The sequence below is a fragment of the Camarhynchus parvulus genome, chromosome 3 (assembly GCF_901933205.1).
Source record: "Camarhynchus parvulus chromosome 3, STF_HiC, whole genome shotgun sequence".
In the NCBI taxonomy this organism is placed as follows: Eukaryota; Metazoa; Chordata; class Aves; order Passeriformes; family Thraupidae; genus Camarhynchus; species Camarhynchus parvulus.
Window position 1 is genome coordinate 107,537,341 of NC_044573.1, and position 15,672 is coordinate 107,553,012.

A 15,672-nucleotide genomic window follows, 5' to 3' on the forward strand; every position below is an offset into this window, starting at 1 on the left:
ATTATTTTGTCTCACAGTCTGCTTCTCAGACAATGAGATTTTATGCATGAGCCCCTCTCTAGCCACAGTGGAAGAAACAAGAACAAGCCCTTGGGTCTTTGGGATGCAGCTACCACCCCAATAGTCCCAGGTCACCTTGTTACAGCAGCATGCATCATGGAATCATAGAATCATAGAATAGTTTGCATCATGGAATCGTAGAATCATAGAATAGTTTGGGTTGGGAGGGACCTTAAAAATCATCTGTTTCCAAAGCCCCTGCCATGGGCAGAGAGACCTTCCACTATCCCAGGTCACTCCAAGCCCCATCCAACCTGGCCTTGAACACTTCCAGGGATGGGGCAGCCACAGCTTCTCTGTGAAACCTGTGCCTGTGCCTCACTACTGGATGAGGTAAGTGTAGGGAGCCCTGCTCTGTGGGTTGCACACTCATCTCAAAAGTAAACCTAAACCACTGGCATATGCAGTGTCTGTCACCTTTGGTGGGGAGCACTTGAATCATCACACACAGCTCTTTCAACCTCCGGGAACACTCAGGATCTCCAGTCCCCAGCTAGAACAGTTCTGTGAAATTACACATATGCAAAAAATAAACCAGCAGCAAATGATGGTGAGTGAAACTCTCTCTTGCCTTTTACACTACAGTAAGGACCTGATGTTGTACCACTGGAAACAGAAACACCGCAACTCCTTACTGGGGACCTGGTGACAAGGAAGTCAGGTCCCAGTCTGTAAGCGGACCATGCTCATGCTCAGATATGCTAATGATGGTCACAGAAAAGAACCTAAACCTCTCTAAACCATGGCCCTGCTGAATATTTCTCTGGCTGTACAATCACATTTTGCCTTGTTTCTTAGAAAGGAGCATTAGAGTGCATACATTAAGCTCTACAAAGTAATTCAGAGCAACTTTCAAACCCCAGACTGCCCACTCTGCCTTCCTCTGCTCCCACAGCCGCTGGGATAAATCCAGACCTACCCAGCCAAGCTCAGCAGAGATCTGTCACTCTGAAAGACACCAGAGAGAGCCACGGATTTTCTAACTTGAGTTTGGATGAAACCCCAAGACTCGCTCATCACATCTCGGGGTATTTAGCATTGACTTTAATTAAAAACCTCCCCATGCCAAACCACATGCAGATGCAAACCGACGCCTTCAGCGTCTGCAGCGCATTGCCTGAAAAAGCTGCGCTGCTCCATTCACTCTGAGGTAGATGCATGAAGTAGGAACCTGCCTGTAAAATTTTCTCTTGTTCTGCAAAGTCTCTCTCTCTCTCTCTGTGCACTGCCCAAGTTTGCCACAGTGCAAAAAAAAAACCCCACGGTCAAATAAATATATTCTTGGGAAGGAAGGGGGGCTGGTAGAGTGGTTTTTGAAGGCAGGCCAGAGACTATTCGAAACGGGGGACACACAGAGTGTTTTAACTGCTGTGATAATTCTGCATAAAGAGATGGTAAGGCTCTAACTCCTTGCTGTAGCATGCCATGTGTCCCTGAATAAAATTACTGCCATGCAGGCTGTTAGCAGAGGAATGCGTAAACAGACAATGTATCCTTGCATCAGTTCCACAAAATGTTGCACAACACAAATGCCTCTCGATGTGTCATTTCCTGCTTGGCCACCAGCCCAGCTCCTGACAGGCAGTCAACAAAAAAAGTAAAAAAAAAAAGAAGAAAAAAGAAAAAAGGAAAAAGAAAGAAAAAAGAAGAGAAAAAAAGGAAATAAAAAAAAGAGAAAAATTAAATAAAGAAAGGCAAACTGAAAGATTTAAAGCTGTTCTACTCCAAAGCACATTCCAGTCGCCTCAGACTTATCCCTCCACCCTCTCCGCCTTTGAAAGAAAAGAGGGAGAACTTCCTAAAAACTGTTATGGTTTTAAGTCGAGGAATCTCAAAAATCTCAATCACTTATCTGCTTTTTATAAGCCGGGTCGGCCAAACAGTTAATGTGGGGGCTGAGCAGAACCCCTGGCTGGCTCTCTCTCGCTGCTTTCTGCAGCGTGCACAGACAAAAGGGCGATGTGATGTTTGCTCATACCTTTCATCACGTGTGCACCTTGCAAGCTGCGGCAGCAGAGAAACGCTCGGGAGCTGAATGAAGCAGAGCAGTTTTCTGCCCTGAAACGCTTCAGCTCAAAGTTCAGAGCTGCTTTTCCACTCACACTGACAAAGAAAGTCGGGGTCGGTGACTTTGGAGCGTACCTTTGATTAGAGACAAACTAAAGTTTCTGGAAGTCAGGCAAAATATAAAAATATACAGACTTCTCCTCCCTCCTTCCTCATGATTCCCCCATGACTGGGTTTGTCCCAAAAGTGTCCAGAAAGGAGGATGTGCCTTCTATTCTAAAGGTACCACTATGGAAGGGCAAATCATTATTTCTGTAGGTGTAATGAGGTAAGGGAAAGGCATTAAAGGGGGGCTTAGGTAAAGATTTGGGTGGTTTCTTTGCTCTTTTTTTTCTTCTCCTTTGCCTTCCTTTACAGTAATCTCTGGCTATCTGTCGGTCAGTTATGACCTCATGAAAACTTCTCTGGAAAACTCCTTTCAGCCCTCCCAGCTGGAAGGCAGCTCTGCTGGCTAAAATCTGCATATGGCAGAGGTTTTATCCTGGTTATGAGGAGAGAAAAATATCTGCAGGATTTCCTAATGATTCCCAAAGATCTTATACTACCCTGTCTCTAGACTGCATCACTCAGAGTGCAAAGCACTGTCTCAATCCAGCATAGAAACTGCAACACAGAAGATGTCCCTGGACAGTAAACTGGATGGACTGGAAGAGGTTAGGTAAAATTAAATAAATCTTTTCTGAGAAAAAAATCATCAGAAGACCTTTTCTCCTATAGAAACGGGCAAGTTTTCCTAACAGAGCAACCTGACATCACTGTCTCTATTAAAATATTTTCAAATAATAACAGAGAGGCAAGGCAGCAAGCTTCTACAAGCAGATGTTTAATACGACTAAATGGCATTTACATTTAAGAACCCGACTTTCTGAAGTGCTGAGCATCCAAAACACCAACTGGAGTCCCTGCATGCCACGACTGTTCAGCACTCCTGAAGTCAGGCTCTAAATGTCTGTGATGTCTGTCATGGCTTTGCTGCTGCTGCTGCTGGGAACCTTGCAGCTTTCGTTTGCTCCAGTCAACTTGCCAACAGAAGGTCAGAGTGCCTTGCCTATAAACAAGCCTTACAAATTCACGATCTAAAGCATGATGTCATGTCTTAAAATGATAAGCTGGCAACAAAGTAAATGACATTTTGTAAAGATGTGCATAATTTTATGTTTACACTCCTCAGAATGAAGGTTCTAATAAGTCATTGGTTGTGTTGCTTTAAAGGGAAGTTTTATAACTGAGATGAATCACAACTGCAAAAGATCAAAGTTAAAAAACATCAATGATGCCATGGGGTACTTTTTAATCTTGTAATGAATGATGATCATGTGCTCTTATGAAGTTGCTCCAACTGCCAACGCCAGATGTGTATATTAAGAAAAAAGTTGTTTGTGATGTGACAGCTCTGGTTGAGCTGCCAGAGAGAGGAAAACTAGGATAACATGCTTGAAACATTGAAGTGAAATACAGATCCTGGCAGAGAGGGGCACTATTTGCCGACATGTAATTTTTAAGACAAACACATTTGCTATCAGAGCTGCTCCTTGAATTCCTTATTGCCCCCAACCACCTAATTTTCCTTATGCCACATAGATGCCAGGTACATTCATTGAATGATTGCTACCAAACTAATGTATCTACACAAGTGCAGGGTCGCTAAGAAGGAAGAAAAACTTCAATGTAACTCCCAGAGCTCATTGGAGCTACTCTTTCCCTACAAATTCAAGTTTAATGATGAGCCATTCCAGAGATATATGAATCCTTTCAGAATTACTTGAAAGGATAAGATTGCAGTATTCCACCAAAACACTAAAGTACAAATAGACATTCAAGTTCAAAAAAGAAAAAAAAAGGGAAAAAAGAAAGAAAAGAAAAAGATGAAGAAGGACACAGTAACTCCATGTAGGCCACAAGAACTCAGTCACTGAGCATTTCTAGGCTCAGCTATTCAAAGACACCAGCAAATGAGTATCCACATACAGAGGCCTCTTAGGTCAAAAATAAAAAATTCCAGCAGAACTATGAGACCTTGTTAAATTCTACAAACGTAGACTCACTTTCAATCCACAGATCACCAAAACATCCCCATGACAGGAGGATACCTTTCTGTGCTGCACAGGGTAATCCACACTACTCTCCACACATCACTTTCAAACCTCTCTCCTCTTTCACCACGATTGTGTCCTCTGCCAGGAGATTTCCTCTTTTGTAGATGCATCAATACATGGAATCAGCCTCCAGATGGGAATGGCTAAATGATATATAACTTACTCCCTGCTTTTTACTCCATGAATGCAGCTTCGCCAGTGTCCTTTAAGTAAGTTACATGGAGCACCAGCTGCAAGTGAAAATTAAAAATGGGAACTGACTCACAGAGAGAAGACAGAACAAAAATCCCCTTGCTGTGACATCAGGACATCTCAGCTGTGAGCAGGTAGCACCACAAGTATGTACCTAAAGAAATGTATCCAGAGCTATTTGCTTTTTCTTAGCTGTTTTTCAAAGTGAAACTCTCCAGCCTGGACAGTTCTTATAGGGAGCATTTCAGTTCCCACCTCGGTGTAAGAGGAGGTGACTCTGCAGCGGGTGTTGGCACGAGAAACACTTAACTGCATGAATTCTGTCTACATCTTTCTACTTCTGTCTTTGTGGTATTTTAAACAAAACACCATGAAAGCTCCTTGAAGGTCGTGTTTGTATGTGCAGATCAAAGGCAAAATAATTATTTGAGATGCTTCCATTATAGGGATTCTTTTAATGTGGTTATTCATCAAATAATTCTTAATCTCTAAGTGTAATTTAAATAATGCTATACCTGGCTAATCCAATCAATTTAGAGTAATTTCTACTTAGATTAAGAAAAAACTCCAGAAGTGGCTCATCAGTGATACCCATATGATGTGAGACTGGTTACCAGCTAAATGTGCTAGACAGAAAGACAGCCAGATAAATCCTGATGGATTAAGCAGACTTGACTGTATCTAAAAATAACTGCTACCCATAAAACTGCTAGGACATGACAAAAAACAATTGTCATAAAAGTACAGCCATTGCAAAATAGATAAATCATGGCAAATAGATTCTTAGTGAGCTTGCATGGCTAGGAGATAAAAGTGCTGGGTGAAAATCCGCTGGACTATGTTTTAAAAAAATATGTTTTCTGTACACAAATAAGAAACAAAGACTATGCTGTTGATATACTGGGTTTTTTTTTTATCTTTCTTTGGCCCTGGGGGTCTATGATGAGTCCATAGCTGAAAACCAACTTCAGGTATGATGAGATTAACCAGGTGCATTAAATATCTGATGGCAAAAGAATTTAAGGGCAAACAAAAAGGCACTATATTATATGTTTCCTCTCTATGCTAGGACTGATTCTGAAAGATCAGGCTCCTGTTTTGTTCTAAACGTCTTCAGCTGGAAGCTTACAGGAGTTCAGGAAATGCAGCACGTTGCAGGATTGTATCTACTGTGTCTAAATCAGATTATATATAAATGCACTGGGTTTAGTTCTCATTTACACTGGCAGATAATGTATCAAGACCTTGATGTGAATGAGAATCAGGTTTGGGATTGCCCAAATTCAGCCAAGCACTTAAGTGAGTGTTTAATGCAAGTATGTGTGTGGTCCAATAGACTCCAAATGAACCATGCACTCACATATCTTACTGAGCAAAAACCAGTGTTTGACAAAGATATACATATTTCATTTACAGGTTTCTGTTAAGCAAAATTAAGCAGGCATAAGAGCAAAAAGAAGGATATAATACTCACTTCTTGGCTCTCTTGGCCCATCCACTGTAACCTTTATAGCTCTGTGGTATGTAGCAACTTGGGGGGGATTTGTCAGGACAGTTATTGTCAAAGTAAAGCTCTTCCCTACAAAGGGAAAAAACAACAAGGAATGAGTGATTACAACATGAAAACAGTCACATGCATGTTCAGTAAAGAATCAGTTTAAAATTACTCCCTGTCGTTACCACAATCGTGAAAATTAAAAACATAACTGACCATAGGAGTTTTCCTCCCCTTCAGTTTTACTCTATGTCAAGAATACGTCCATGTGTTGACAATCTAAATGTTTCTTATTTAAAAATGGGTCATCATACAATGACAGAACAAAAGTGATTCACTGCTGAGGACAAGCCAAATTCTTTGCTGCATTGAAAGTGGTGTAAATCCAAAGCAAGTCAGATAATTTAAAAATTTACTCCAGTTTTGCAGCTGTGTGACAGAGAGCAGAATGTGACCACATGTTATTTACTTCACACAGTTTTATCATTTCATTTGTTTGACTTGACTACAATAAGATGAGGAAAGAATATATTTTCCTTCTGGGAGATGTTTTAACAGGGAGTCAGCGTCCCAGTCCTTCATATGCCAGGGCTAATATGATGATATCATTATTATGGAACATGCCTTTTTTCCCTACACATTTTCCATCTATGAAATACCAAGAAAGCCCCCAACTTTCCTGTGAGGGTGAGCAATGTCTGTGTGCACGTACTTTGCTATCGTCAGTCTTCGTTGTTGGGTTCTTTTTTTGGTTCTTTTTTTTTTTTTTTTTTTTACTTTTCAAAGCTTGAATTCAGGCAGAGATTGCACAAGACCATCTACAGCCTTCAGCTGAATGAAAACGTTAAAAAGAAATAAATAAAGGGAGCTGCCTGCATCTGAGCACACATTCTCACAGGCCTGGCCCCCGTTTGGGAGACTCACTGACAGTTGTAATCTGTTAGATATGCAACGGTTACTCATGTCAGATAGTCAAAACTGAAAACTGTTTCAAGACAGGAAAAGGTGGGCGTACAACAGTGACTCAATAAAACAGTCAGCAATCTTTGGCCTTCATGCTCATTTAAGCTGCTACTTTACCAGACACTTAAAGCTCTTTTTTTTTCCCCCCCTCCTCCCTGGGTGTATTTGTGCATTTTTGCTGCTAGGGCTTTTCCTCTCGCTGAACTCTGAAGGCATTCAATCAAGGCACAAATCTTAAACGATATGTAACAGCACAAACTTAATGCAGTTTTTTCAGGCCTAATACAGAACAGCTTATATATAAGGCATAATACAGAACAGAGCTTTGTCTGTCAAATCTAGTAATTGGTCTTTCTTTCTGGTCCAAGTCGTATATCCCCCAAACCTGCCTGAGACATGCATCATTTATTATCAGGAGTGCAACTTCAAACTGTCTTGGCTATAATTTTCATGAACTAGAATATGACATGGATTTTTTTTTAAAGGAAATACAACTGTCATTTAGAGTAAAATGATTTTCCAGGTGAAGCTGTGCTCCAGCTGTGCCCAGCACTCTGGGAGATGCAGGTTAGAGGGAAGGTCAGGACCCTGGCAAATAGAATTATAGAATGGTTTGGGTTGGAAGGGACCTTAAAAATCATCTTGTTCCAATCCCCTTGCCATGTACAGGGACACCTTCCACTAGACAAGGCTGCTCCAAGCACTATCCAAGCCTGCCTTAAACACTTTCAGAGATGTGGAGAATCTAGAGCTCCTCTGGGCAACCCGTGCCAGTGAGTCACCACCCTCACTATTTCTTCCTAATGTCCAATTTAAACCTGCCCTCTATCTGTTTAAGCATGCAAAAATCTCAGGATGCTGAATTCTGTCCCATTGGCATGGCTGAAGGTGGCTTTTCCTATTTTCACTGGAAAATGATTATTTCCTAAATCATCACAGGAGCAGAGTTAGGTGTATTTTGAATGTCCAGTCTTTGTCCAGTCCTGCCCACCTGCTGTGCCAGAGGTGAACTGGGTGTCCTGTCAGCACAGGGTGTGGGCAGCCTCCACACACACAGCAGCAGCCCTGCAGTGCCTCCACACTGCTTGTCCAGGGCTGAGAAGTGTGTGTGCCTTTTATTCCTCTCCAAAGAGGAATTCAGCCCACTGCACAAATATATATGTATGTATATATACATATAGTTCTCCAGGCTCAGGTTTAAGGCTTCCTTTGGCACCAGCTTACCATGCCAAAAAGTTGTGACTATTAAATTGTATGCTGATGACATTCGGATCACAGTAACCCTTAGATGATCAGTAGAATATTACTGGTAACAAAGACACTAATAGGGGCTTTTCTATACACCTTTGAGTGAAGAGTTTGGCCTTCTATGCTATTGTTCTCTTTTCACAACAAATCCCTGTAAATGTCTATTATGACAAAAAAATTAACAAAATATACTATTTGTAAGAACCTGCAAAATCACTGCAATATTTTCTACACTAAATATATCTCAACAGGATACAGTGGCTAGAAAAAATACATTCCTTAATAAAAAGAGCTACATTTGGACTTTGACAGTGAGAATTTCTGAATTTTCACCTCCCAGCCAGCCTGAGCTGCAGAGGTAAGCAGCTAATTTGAGAGGGAAATTTGTTTTGTCCCCTAGCTAGTATTTTACAAACCCAAGTGTGGATGAAGTAACACTGACGAAGCCCCCTCACACTCCATAAACCACAGAGCCCTTCATTGTGGGGAGCTGCACGGCCCTGCCAGGGCACTCCAGAGCTTTCAAGAGATGATTTACATATTACAGGATTAAGAATGAAATAAATTTTTAAAGTCCTCTGTTTCAGTGATGCTGATGCCTTCCACAGCTATTTCCCATCTATCCCTCCTCAGCTACAAAATCCTTTAATGCACTTTTTATCACCTTTCTTTATTGCCTTTCGTCATTTCAACTATCCACTTTCAGAGGCTACAGACTAATTGTAGCTCTCTTTTATTAAATTCCCCAGCCAAGCAGTCATCTGGCACTATTGCTTCAGTGTGTCTAAACTGTGCATTCTTTGTTATTCACACATGTGAGCCGAGCTGACACAGAGGAGGATGAGATGGACATATGCTGAAGCACAAGGCAAACCCCAGAAAGGAGCTTGAAAGGAGACTCAGCAGCTTGTGTGTGCGTGTTGCATATTTTTTCAGTTAGATGCTAATGTGATTAAAGTATCGGGACACAACAAAATTAAGGTTATGATCCTTTGCTTATTGAAGACAGGAATTCTTTCTTCTCTGCGCTGTGGATCGGGCTTGTAAAAGTGAGCTACCGCCTGAAAACCACATACAAACAACTGCTGCGTTTGCATCAAACGCTCCAGTTACTTACTCTCATGAATCCAAAAAAGGTGTTTAAGAGAAATTATGCAAACAGAAACGTGAAGCTTCTGTCAGGCAAACAAAATGAATATGTATAAAAATCGGGTTTCTCCATTGAGCCATGGGAAGCAAGTAAAAACGTGGGAGAGGAGGTGAAGTGGTAAGTTGATGATTCAGACTTCACAATCAAATTTAGAGATACAGAGATCAAAGCACGAGCTGCTTAGAAAGATGTAAATCTCAAGTCAGGAACAGGTGTGGATTAGCTTCTTGCCACCGAAAAATAACTTCTTTATTAGTTTATTTTTTCCTGTTCTACTTCAGGACTTGTATTTACTGATATTTGTCTATGTAAGGAGCTTTCTCACTTCTGTTTGCAACTACTGATTTCTTTTCCTTCTATTTTAAGCAGAGTTCTAAAAATCCATCATCAATGATAACTCTCCTGCTCTCCTTCTCTCTCGCTCTCTCTCTCTCTCTCCCCCTCTCTGTTCTAAGTCTGGAAGACAAGTCTGGACCAATTTCTCCATCCTGCCTCTGGCAGGAGAATGCAGCATTTCAGATCCTCCACCGAGTCCCGGCTGCTTCAAAGGAAAAGCCCTACTTTCTTCCGTTAAGATCATAAGAAATATAGGGGGAGGGGGTCAGCTCTGTTTGGACATAATTACACTTCATCAAAAGAAGCTTTCTTCATCTTCCATGCGTGAAAAGTCTGCAAGCAGTTAAGTCTGTCTTTTTTCTTTCTTTTTTTTTTCTTTTTTTTTTTTTAAATATAAAAATTGCTACTTGGGAAACTAGCCAAAACTCAGAAAGCCAATATAGTAAAACAGTGCACACCCTTTGTTTTTCTTTGAAGTCTCTTAAATAAATATGTTGAGGGTTTGAAAAGTATACTATCTATACTATCACTTTTCCATAGATTCTACCCAGATTGATCAGAGAAAAAGTCTATTCCAAGTCTGCTAGATAAAAATATAAATTAAACTACTGGAACCAAATTTTAGGAGCTCTGCATTTGTGTCTGTATCTGTATCTACTGAGGCTTTAGGCTGTCTATTTCATTTCCTATGCTTTAATAAAAAGTATATATCATAGGTTTGAAATGAAATCCTCAGATCAGAGGTAGTGCATCACATTTCAGTCCTTTTTCAGTACTACTAAAAGGCTGATACACTACTGAACTTCTACTGTAAAGTAGAGATGGAGCCAGAGAACTTTCAAACCTAATCCATCAGCAGAATAACAAAGCAAACTGATTATTTAAAGAAGAAAAATGGAAGAGATAGGCAACACCTTATTCACAGGGGGAATAAACTCCATATTTAGGTTGTATTACTGTTGGCAAAATTATTCTTTCTTTCAAGTTATTATCTATTATTAATTCTTTTTAAGTTATAAAATGATAAAGAGAAATTTTGGCTTGCTAATTAAAATAAAGAATAGTCATGTAAGTCATGCTTATGGACTTACTTTCACAAAGCACTTGTAAAAATGTGCTGACTGATTTGAACTATCTGGGCCTCTGTCATATGTTTAAATTTTTTTTGGACAAAAACTCTTCTGTAGGACGAACTGCAACTGCTTTCTAAAGAATATCACTGTAAAATTTGCCTTATTGCTAATTTCCCAGCACAATTATTCTGTATATTTTGCTTCGTTTTGCCCCATGCAGGGCTAATTTAAAAAAAAAAAGGAATAATTACTTCAAACACATAAGGGAAAAAAATATGTTGGTTGGATCAATGTCTGACACAACACTACTCCTGCAACAAGAATTGCAGTGTCAGCTTCCTTTAAGCTATCCTTTCAATCATTACCTGAAGTTTGAAAGCTGCTGTGCAACCCTTAAAGAGGAATTCTTGCAAATTTGCAATGACTACAAAAGCTTTCTATAAGTGCAGTGCAGTTTTCAGATTATAGGAAACTCCTAAAGAGCTGGAAGACAATGACAGCACTATACATCTTTAAAAAAAAAAAGGAATGAAAAAAATTGAAAGTTACCCCGTCATTTAAAGCAAAAGTTGAATTTAGTTCATGCCCAAGCTTACCAGCAATTCATAAAAAGCCAACCAGCTTATTCAAAAGAAAAGGGGGGGGATTTTCACAGGTTATCAACAGTTTGGTTTAAAGGGCAGAAAAGCCACTAGCAAGCTTTCTACCAACAGCTGCTAAGCCTTGAAAGATTTAAGTCCCTAAAGAATAGAACAACCTATAGAACATGTGATATGCAAAATCCCCCTAATTACAGGTCTTCTACAACAACTTCAGAAGTGGCTCTACTGCTAAAGGGAATTCTCCACCTCTCACTGCCATGGCCCAAAATACACTCCCTGACTCTGCATAACCTGGATCTCAGATACTCCCTTTTCCTTCCACCCTTCCCATGTGATTCAAACAGGGAAGCAGGTACTCCCTGAATAGTTTTTCAAAACCTCTGTCTGATAAAAAGCTACAGAGACTCCTTACTAGCTTTGTGCAAATGCTGAAGTTTGACAATAAAATATGTGTACATCACTACAAAAAAAAAAAAGACTGATAACTTGAAAAATTGGTCTAGTGGAAGGTGTCCCTGTTTATGGCAAGGGGTTGCAATGAGATGAATTTTAAGGTTTCTTACAAACCAAACCAAACTTTTCTGTGATTCTATGAACAATGGATTTATGGGTTAATCAATATTTCATTGTGAAGTTTGACATCTTGGCACCATTTTTAACATCATTACTAACACGTAAAAGGCAGTGGCCTACCTCTTCCACTTCTGCCCACAAATCGTAAGTCATTAAATCTGGCCACCTGGTTCTTCATCACGGCAGAAGCGTTTCGCAGCTCTGCAGAGTAGTTCTCATCGTTTCCAGCCATGACAGTCACCACCGTCCCATCGGGCACTTCTCCTAAGGCCACCACCTGCAAAAACAGGGAGACAATCACGACTGGTGAAGCCACACTTTGGAGGCATGTGCTCTCCTCCCCGCTCTGCAGGCTGCCACGCTCGTGAAGAAGCTCTGTGGTGAGGAGCCTGGTACTTGCTGTGCACAGAACAAAGTGCCACATCAAACACAGAGACGTCGTGTGTTGCCTCCGTTTCTCAGAGCTTCTTCATTGTTGCATTTCTTCAGAAACGCTCAACATCCTTATGTTGAGTGCAGGCTTTAATGCTTTCTGAAGGACAACTTTGTTCTTAGCAAGCAGGGAGCAGCGAGAGAACACGAGGCAAGGCTTGTATCTGTGAATTATGCACGGGAAAGCATTTAAAGAGAGCATTTAAAATGGAAAGCTATAAATTAGTATTAGCAGTCTTGTCACCTAGATTCAGTTCTGTTGTGGTTGCACCCATCACCCTGACCCCTGAGCTCCTCAGACTTCAAGCCAGAGGGATCCGTGCATCCACCCATCCCAGGAGTGGCACTCGGGGCACCAGCAGGCAAAGCTCTATGCCCAAAGCTCTACAAGGGAGCACTTTATGGCTGGAATTCAAACTCCTCATGTGCTATATAAAACAAAGCTGTATTTCCTTGCAGGCATGTAAATTTTAAGTGCTTGCAAGAGTCACATGTGGTTGGTGCTGATACCTCCCTCAAATTCCAGGATGGGTGAACAGAAGATACCAAAGTATTTCATTTTTCCTTGCGTTCCAGCTACCTGATAGTCTCCCTTTCATGCTTCAGTGGTTGTGCAGTGCTCCAACATCTGATTAAATAAATGTCATGGAGCAGACAGCTTCTGATTTGAAAACACCAGGAATACCTACAGTGTTAGTGCTCTGTGGCTTCTTAAAGCAAAAAAAAAAGTTCCACAGGAATGCTAAGTTACTAGGAAGAAAATATACACACAGGGAAAAATGTCCACAAAAGTATTAATAAAATAACCTCATTTTCCGCAGTTGGCTAATTCTGATGCTGAAAATAAATTTATAACAAGAAGAGATTCAGAAATATTGCATGGCTGAGCCAGAACTTGAAAAAATATCTTAAGCTACAAAGTGTCCCCCCTTGTAGTTATTACCATTTTACATGGTCAGATATGAGTTTTTATATTATTCAGAGTAATTTATTCTGTCTCCTGTAATATATATTTCATTTTATCACAAGGCCTTCCTGAAATGTCTTTTCCATAAATGATCCTGGCTGAAACTAATAATTGCAGGTTGCAGGTGATATTAATTCAGTGGAAAGAATGAGGAGTTCTGGATATATAGGGAGAGCATTATGTGGTCCAGTGAACTGTACAATGTTTCTCTAAAACAATAAAGAGGAATTACAATAATATAGAAATAGGCCATATTACTGAAAATTATAGCTTATTTTATTTAAAAGAAATATTGAAGAGAAAGAAGCAAGCAAAGCTTAAACCCTGTTTGAAAAGAATTTACCTGCTTTTCTATTTTTGCATAAAACACCAGTTAATACCACCCAAAACTAAAAGCTAAAATTCGCCACAAACTACTGTGAGGTCTTGATGTATCAAACAAAGATTTTACTTTCAAGTCCTATGAAAGTCCCTGAAGAGAAAAACAAAGGAACCACCATCGTGGCTAAGATTTGAGGTCCCAATAACTCTCTGCCTTGGGTCTGGCAGCAACCAGGTCTAACAGCTTCAAAGCCAGGTGTAAGGAATAATAAATAATAATCAAATAACAAATAATAATCTGGTGAACAGATTACAGAGCTGACTCAAGCCATTAACAAATGGATACTGGCTTAAACTGTGAAGCATGGGGCTTGAGACTACTTATAAACCACTCCCTTCCCAATCTGCAACAGACCGCGTTATCTCTGGATGGTCTTGTCATGCCCATCAGCATCCCAGGGAGTTGCACCCGACGCCTTTTATACCTCACAAAACAACACCAAAAAATCACATTAACTCCAGAAATGCAAAGCACCTGAGAGTGCAGCAGGAAGCACAAGGCTGCCAGGGGCCTGGGAAGAGGGAGAGAGGTGCCTGAAGCCTCAGCTCACCTCCTTCTCCCCAGGTACCCGCAGAGCATGGACAGGCAGCGCCATCATAGCCCCATCTCAGTCCCAAACCCAGGTACAGCTTATAACACCTGGCAGGAGGGAGCAAATCCCTTAAAAGGCTCCCCTCTGTCCTCTGTTGCTTTTCAGAGCTTTCCTTCCTGCCCTTTCCACTCGGTGTCAGTTCAATTTGTCAGCTTAGCCATCAGCCCAGAGCTGCACGTGCCGCTGCTGTTGCCGAGCGATCGTAACTAATCAAGAGCTGCATCATTACTGAGAAGCCTTGGATGCAGTATCACTGTTCATCTTCTTCAGAGAGAACCAAAGGATAAGACAAACTGAAGTCAGAGATGAAAATAAAAACTTTGGCTCCTAAAATAAAGCCCTATAACATGGGAAGCTCCCCTGCCACGCATCAGGAGTAAAAGGATTATTTTTTTCTTACTTTGATATTTCTTACCACAAAACAGCCTAAGACTGCTGCACAGGTACGTAGAAGTGCTGGGTAGAAAAAAGATTCACAAAACAAGTCTGAAACCTAGAGAAGTACCCGTCATTTTGAGAGTTTTCAAAAGTAATTGTACAAACTGAATGACTGTTGGCATACACCCTGATTTGGCCATATTATGCCGTGTATCAATACAAAATTAATTACATATTCTTAGAAAGAGGATTGTAAATGCACTCTGAAATGAGTACGGATTGTGTTAAAAATTAAAGACTAGAAGTAGGCACAGTGCACATTCCTTACCTATCTTTTAACACTCAATATCTCTACTATTTCAAAATCTTTATTTTCCATATTAAGTTCTCTAGACATTTTGATGATTAAAAGTAGATTTTGCTCTTTTTTTTTTTTCTTTTCCTTTCAACTAGAGCTCAAAAAAGTACATGAATCCCCAAAATAAAACCAAAGCAATTCTTATGAGTTGAAAATAACTATGTGTTTTTTCCATAACACAGTTTGGGTTAGGCAACCTGTTTGCCCAGTTTCAGTCCAGTGGGATTTGAACTGGCCAAAGTATGTAGCCTAAAGACGGAAGTTATAAGCACAAAGCAAAACCCCTATACAACAGCAGGTACTCAGACTTTCTGCAGAATAAATGCTTGTCTGAAAAAAAAAGTAATGGCCAACACTGGTGTACATGCTAACTAGTTCCTCTCAAACATTGATATCTGCCACTTCAAAAGCTTTCTTGCGAAACACTGAATTCAAACAGCCTCTGAATGTAAAACCTTCTGTATTGAGAACGCTTTTCCCAGACACTGCCAAAAGAGCATCTGATACTATTAAAAACATTTCAGTGTCCTGTAACTTAAAACAGAATAACTGATTCGTGCTACTTTTTGTTTCAAATCTACATCTGGGCTGAAAATTTATACAGCAGGTTTCAGCTTGAAGCTATTTAAAACAGCTGAGTTATAAACTCCAAAAATTGGGGTTTGGAGGGAAATGCTGACAGACCCTGAACTACTGTGGTGCTACTGG

General features: G+C 40.4%; 1 protein-coding gene across 8 annotated transcripts in view; it reads right to left on the bottom strand.

Moving 5' to 3' along the window:
- Positions 1–15,672, bottom strand: part of RUNX2 (RUNX family transcription factor 2) — a 215,802-nt gene that overhangs the window by 137,670 nt on the left and 62,460 nt on the right. For all 8 annotated transcript variants that reach the window (XM_030944314.1, XM_030944315.1, XM_030944316.1 and 5 more), the window contains 2 exons: positions 11,976–12,132; positions 5,890–5,994 (listed from right to left, as the gene is read on the bottom strand). In XM_030944314.1, the coding sequence (XP_030800174.1) occupies positions 5,890–5,994; positions 11,976–12,132 (262 nt within the window). The remainder of the gene's footprint in view (positions 1–5,889; positions 5,995–11,975; positions 12,133–15,672) is intronic.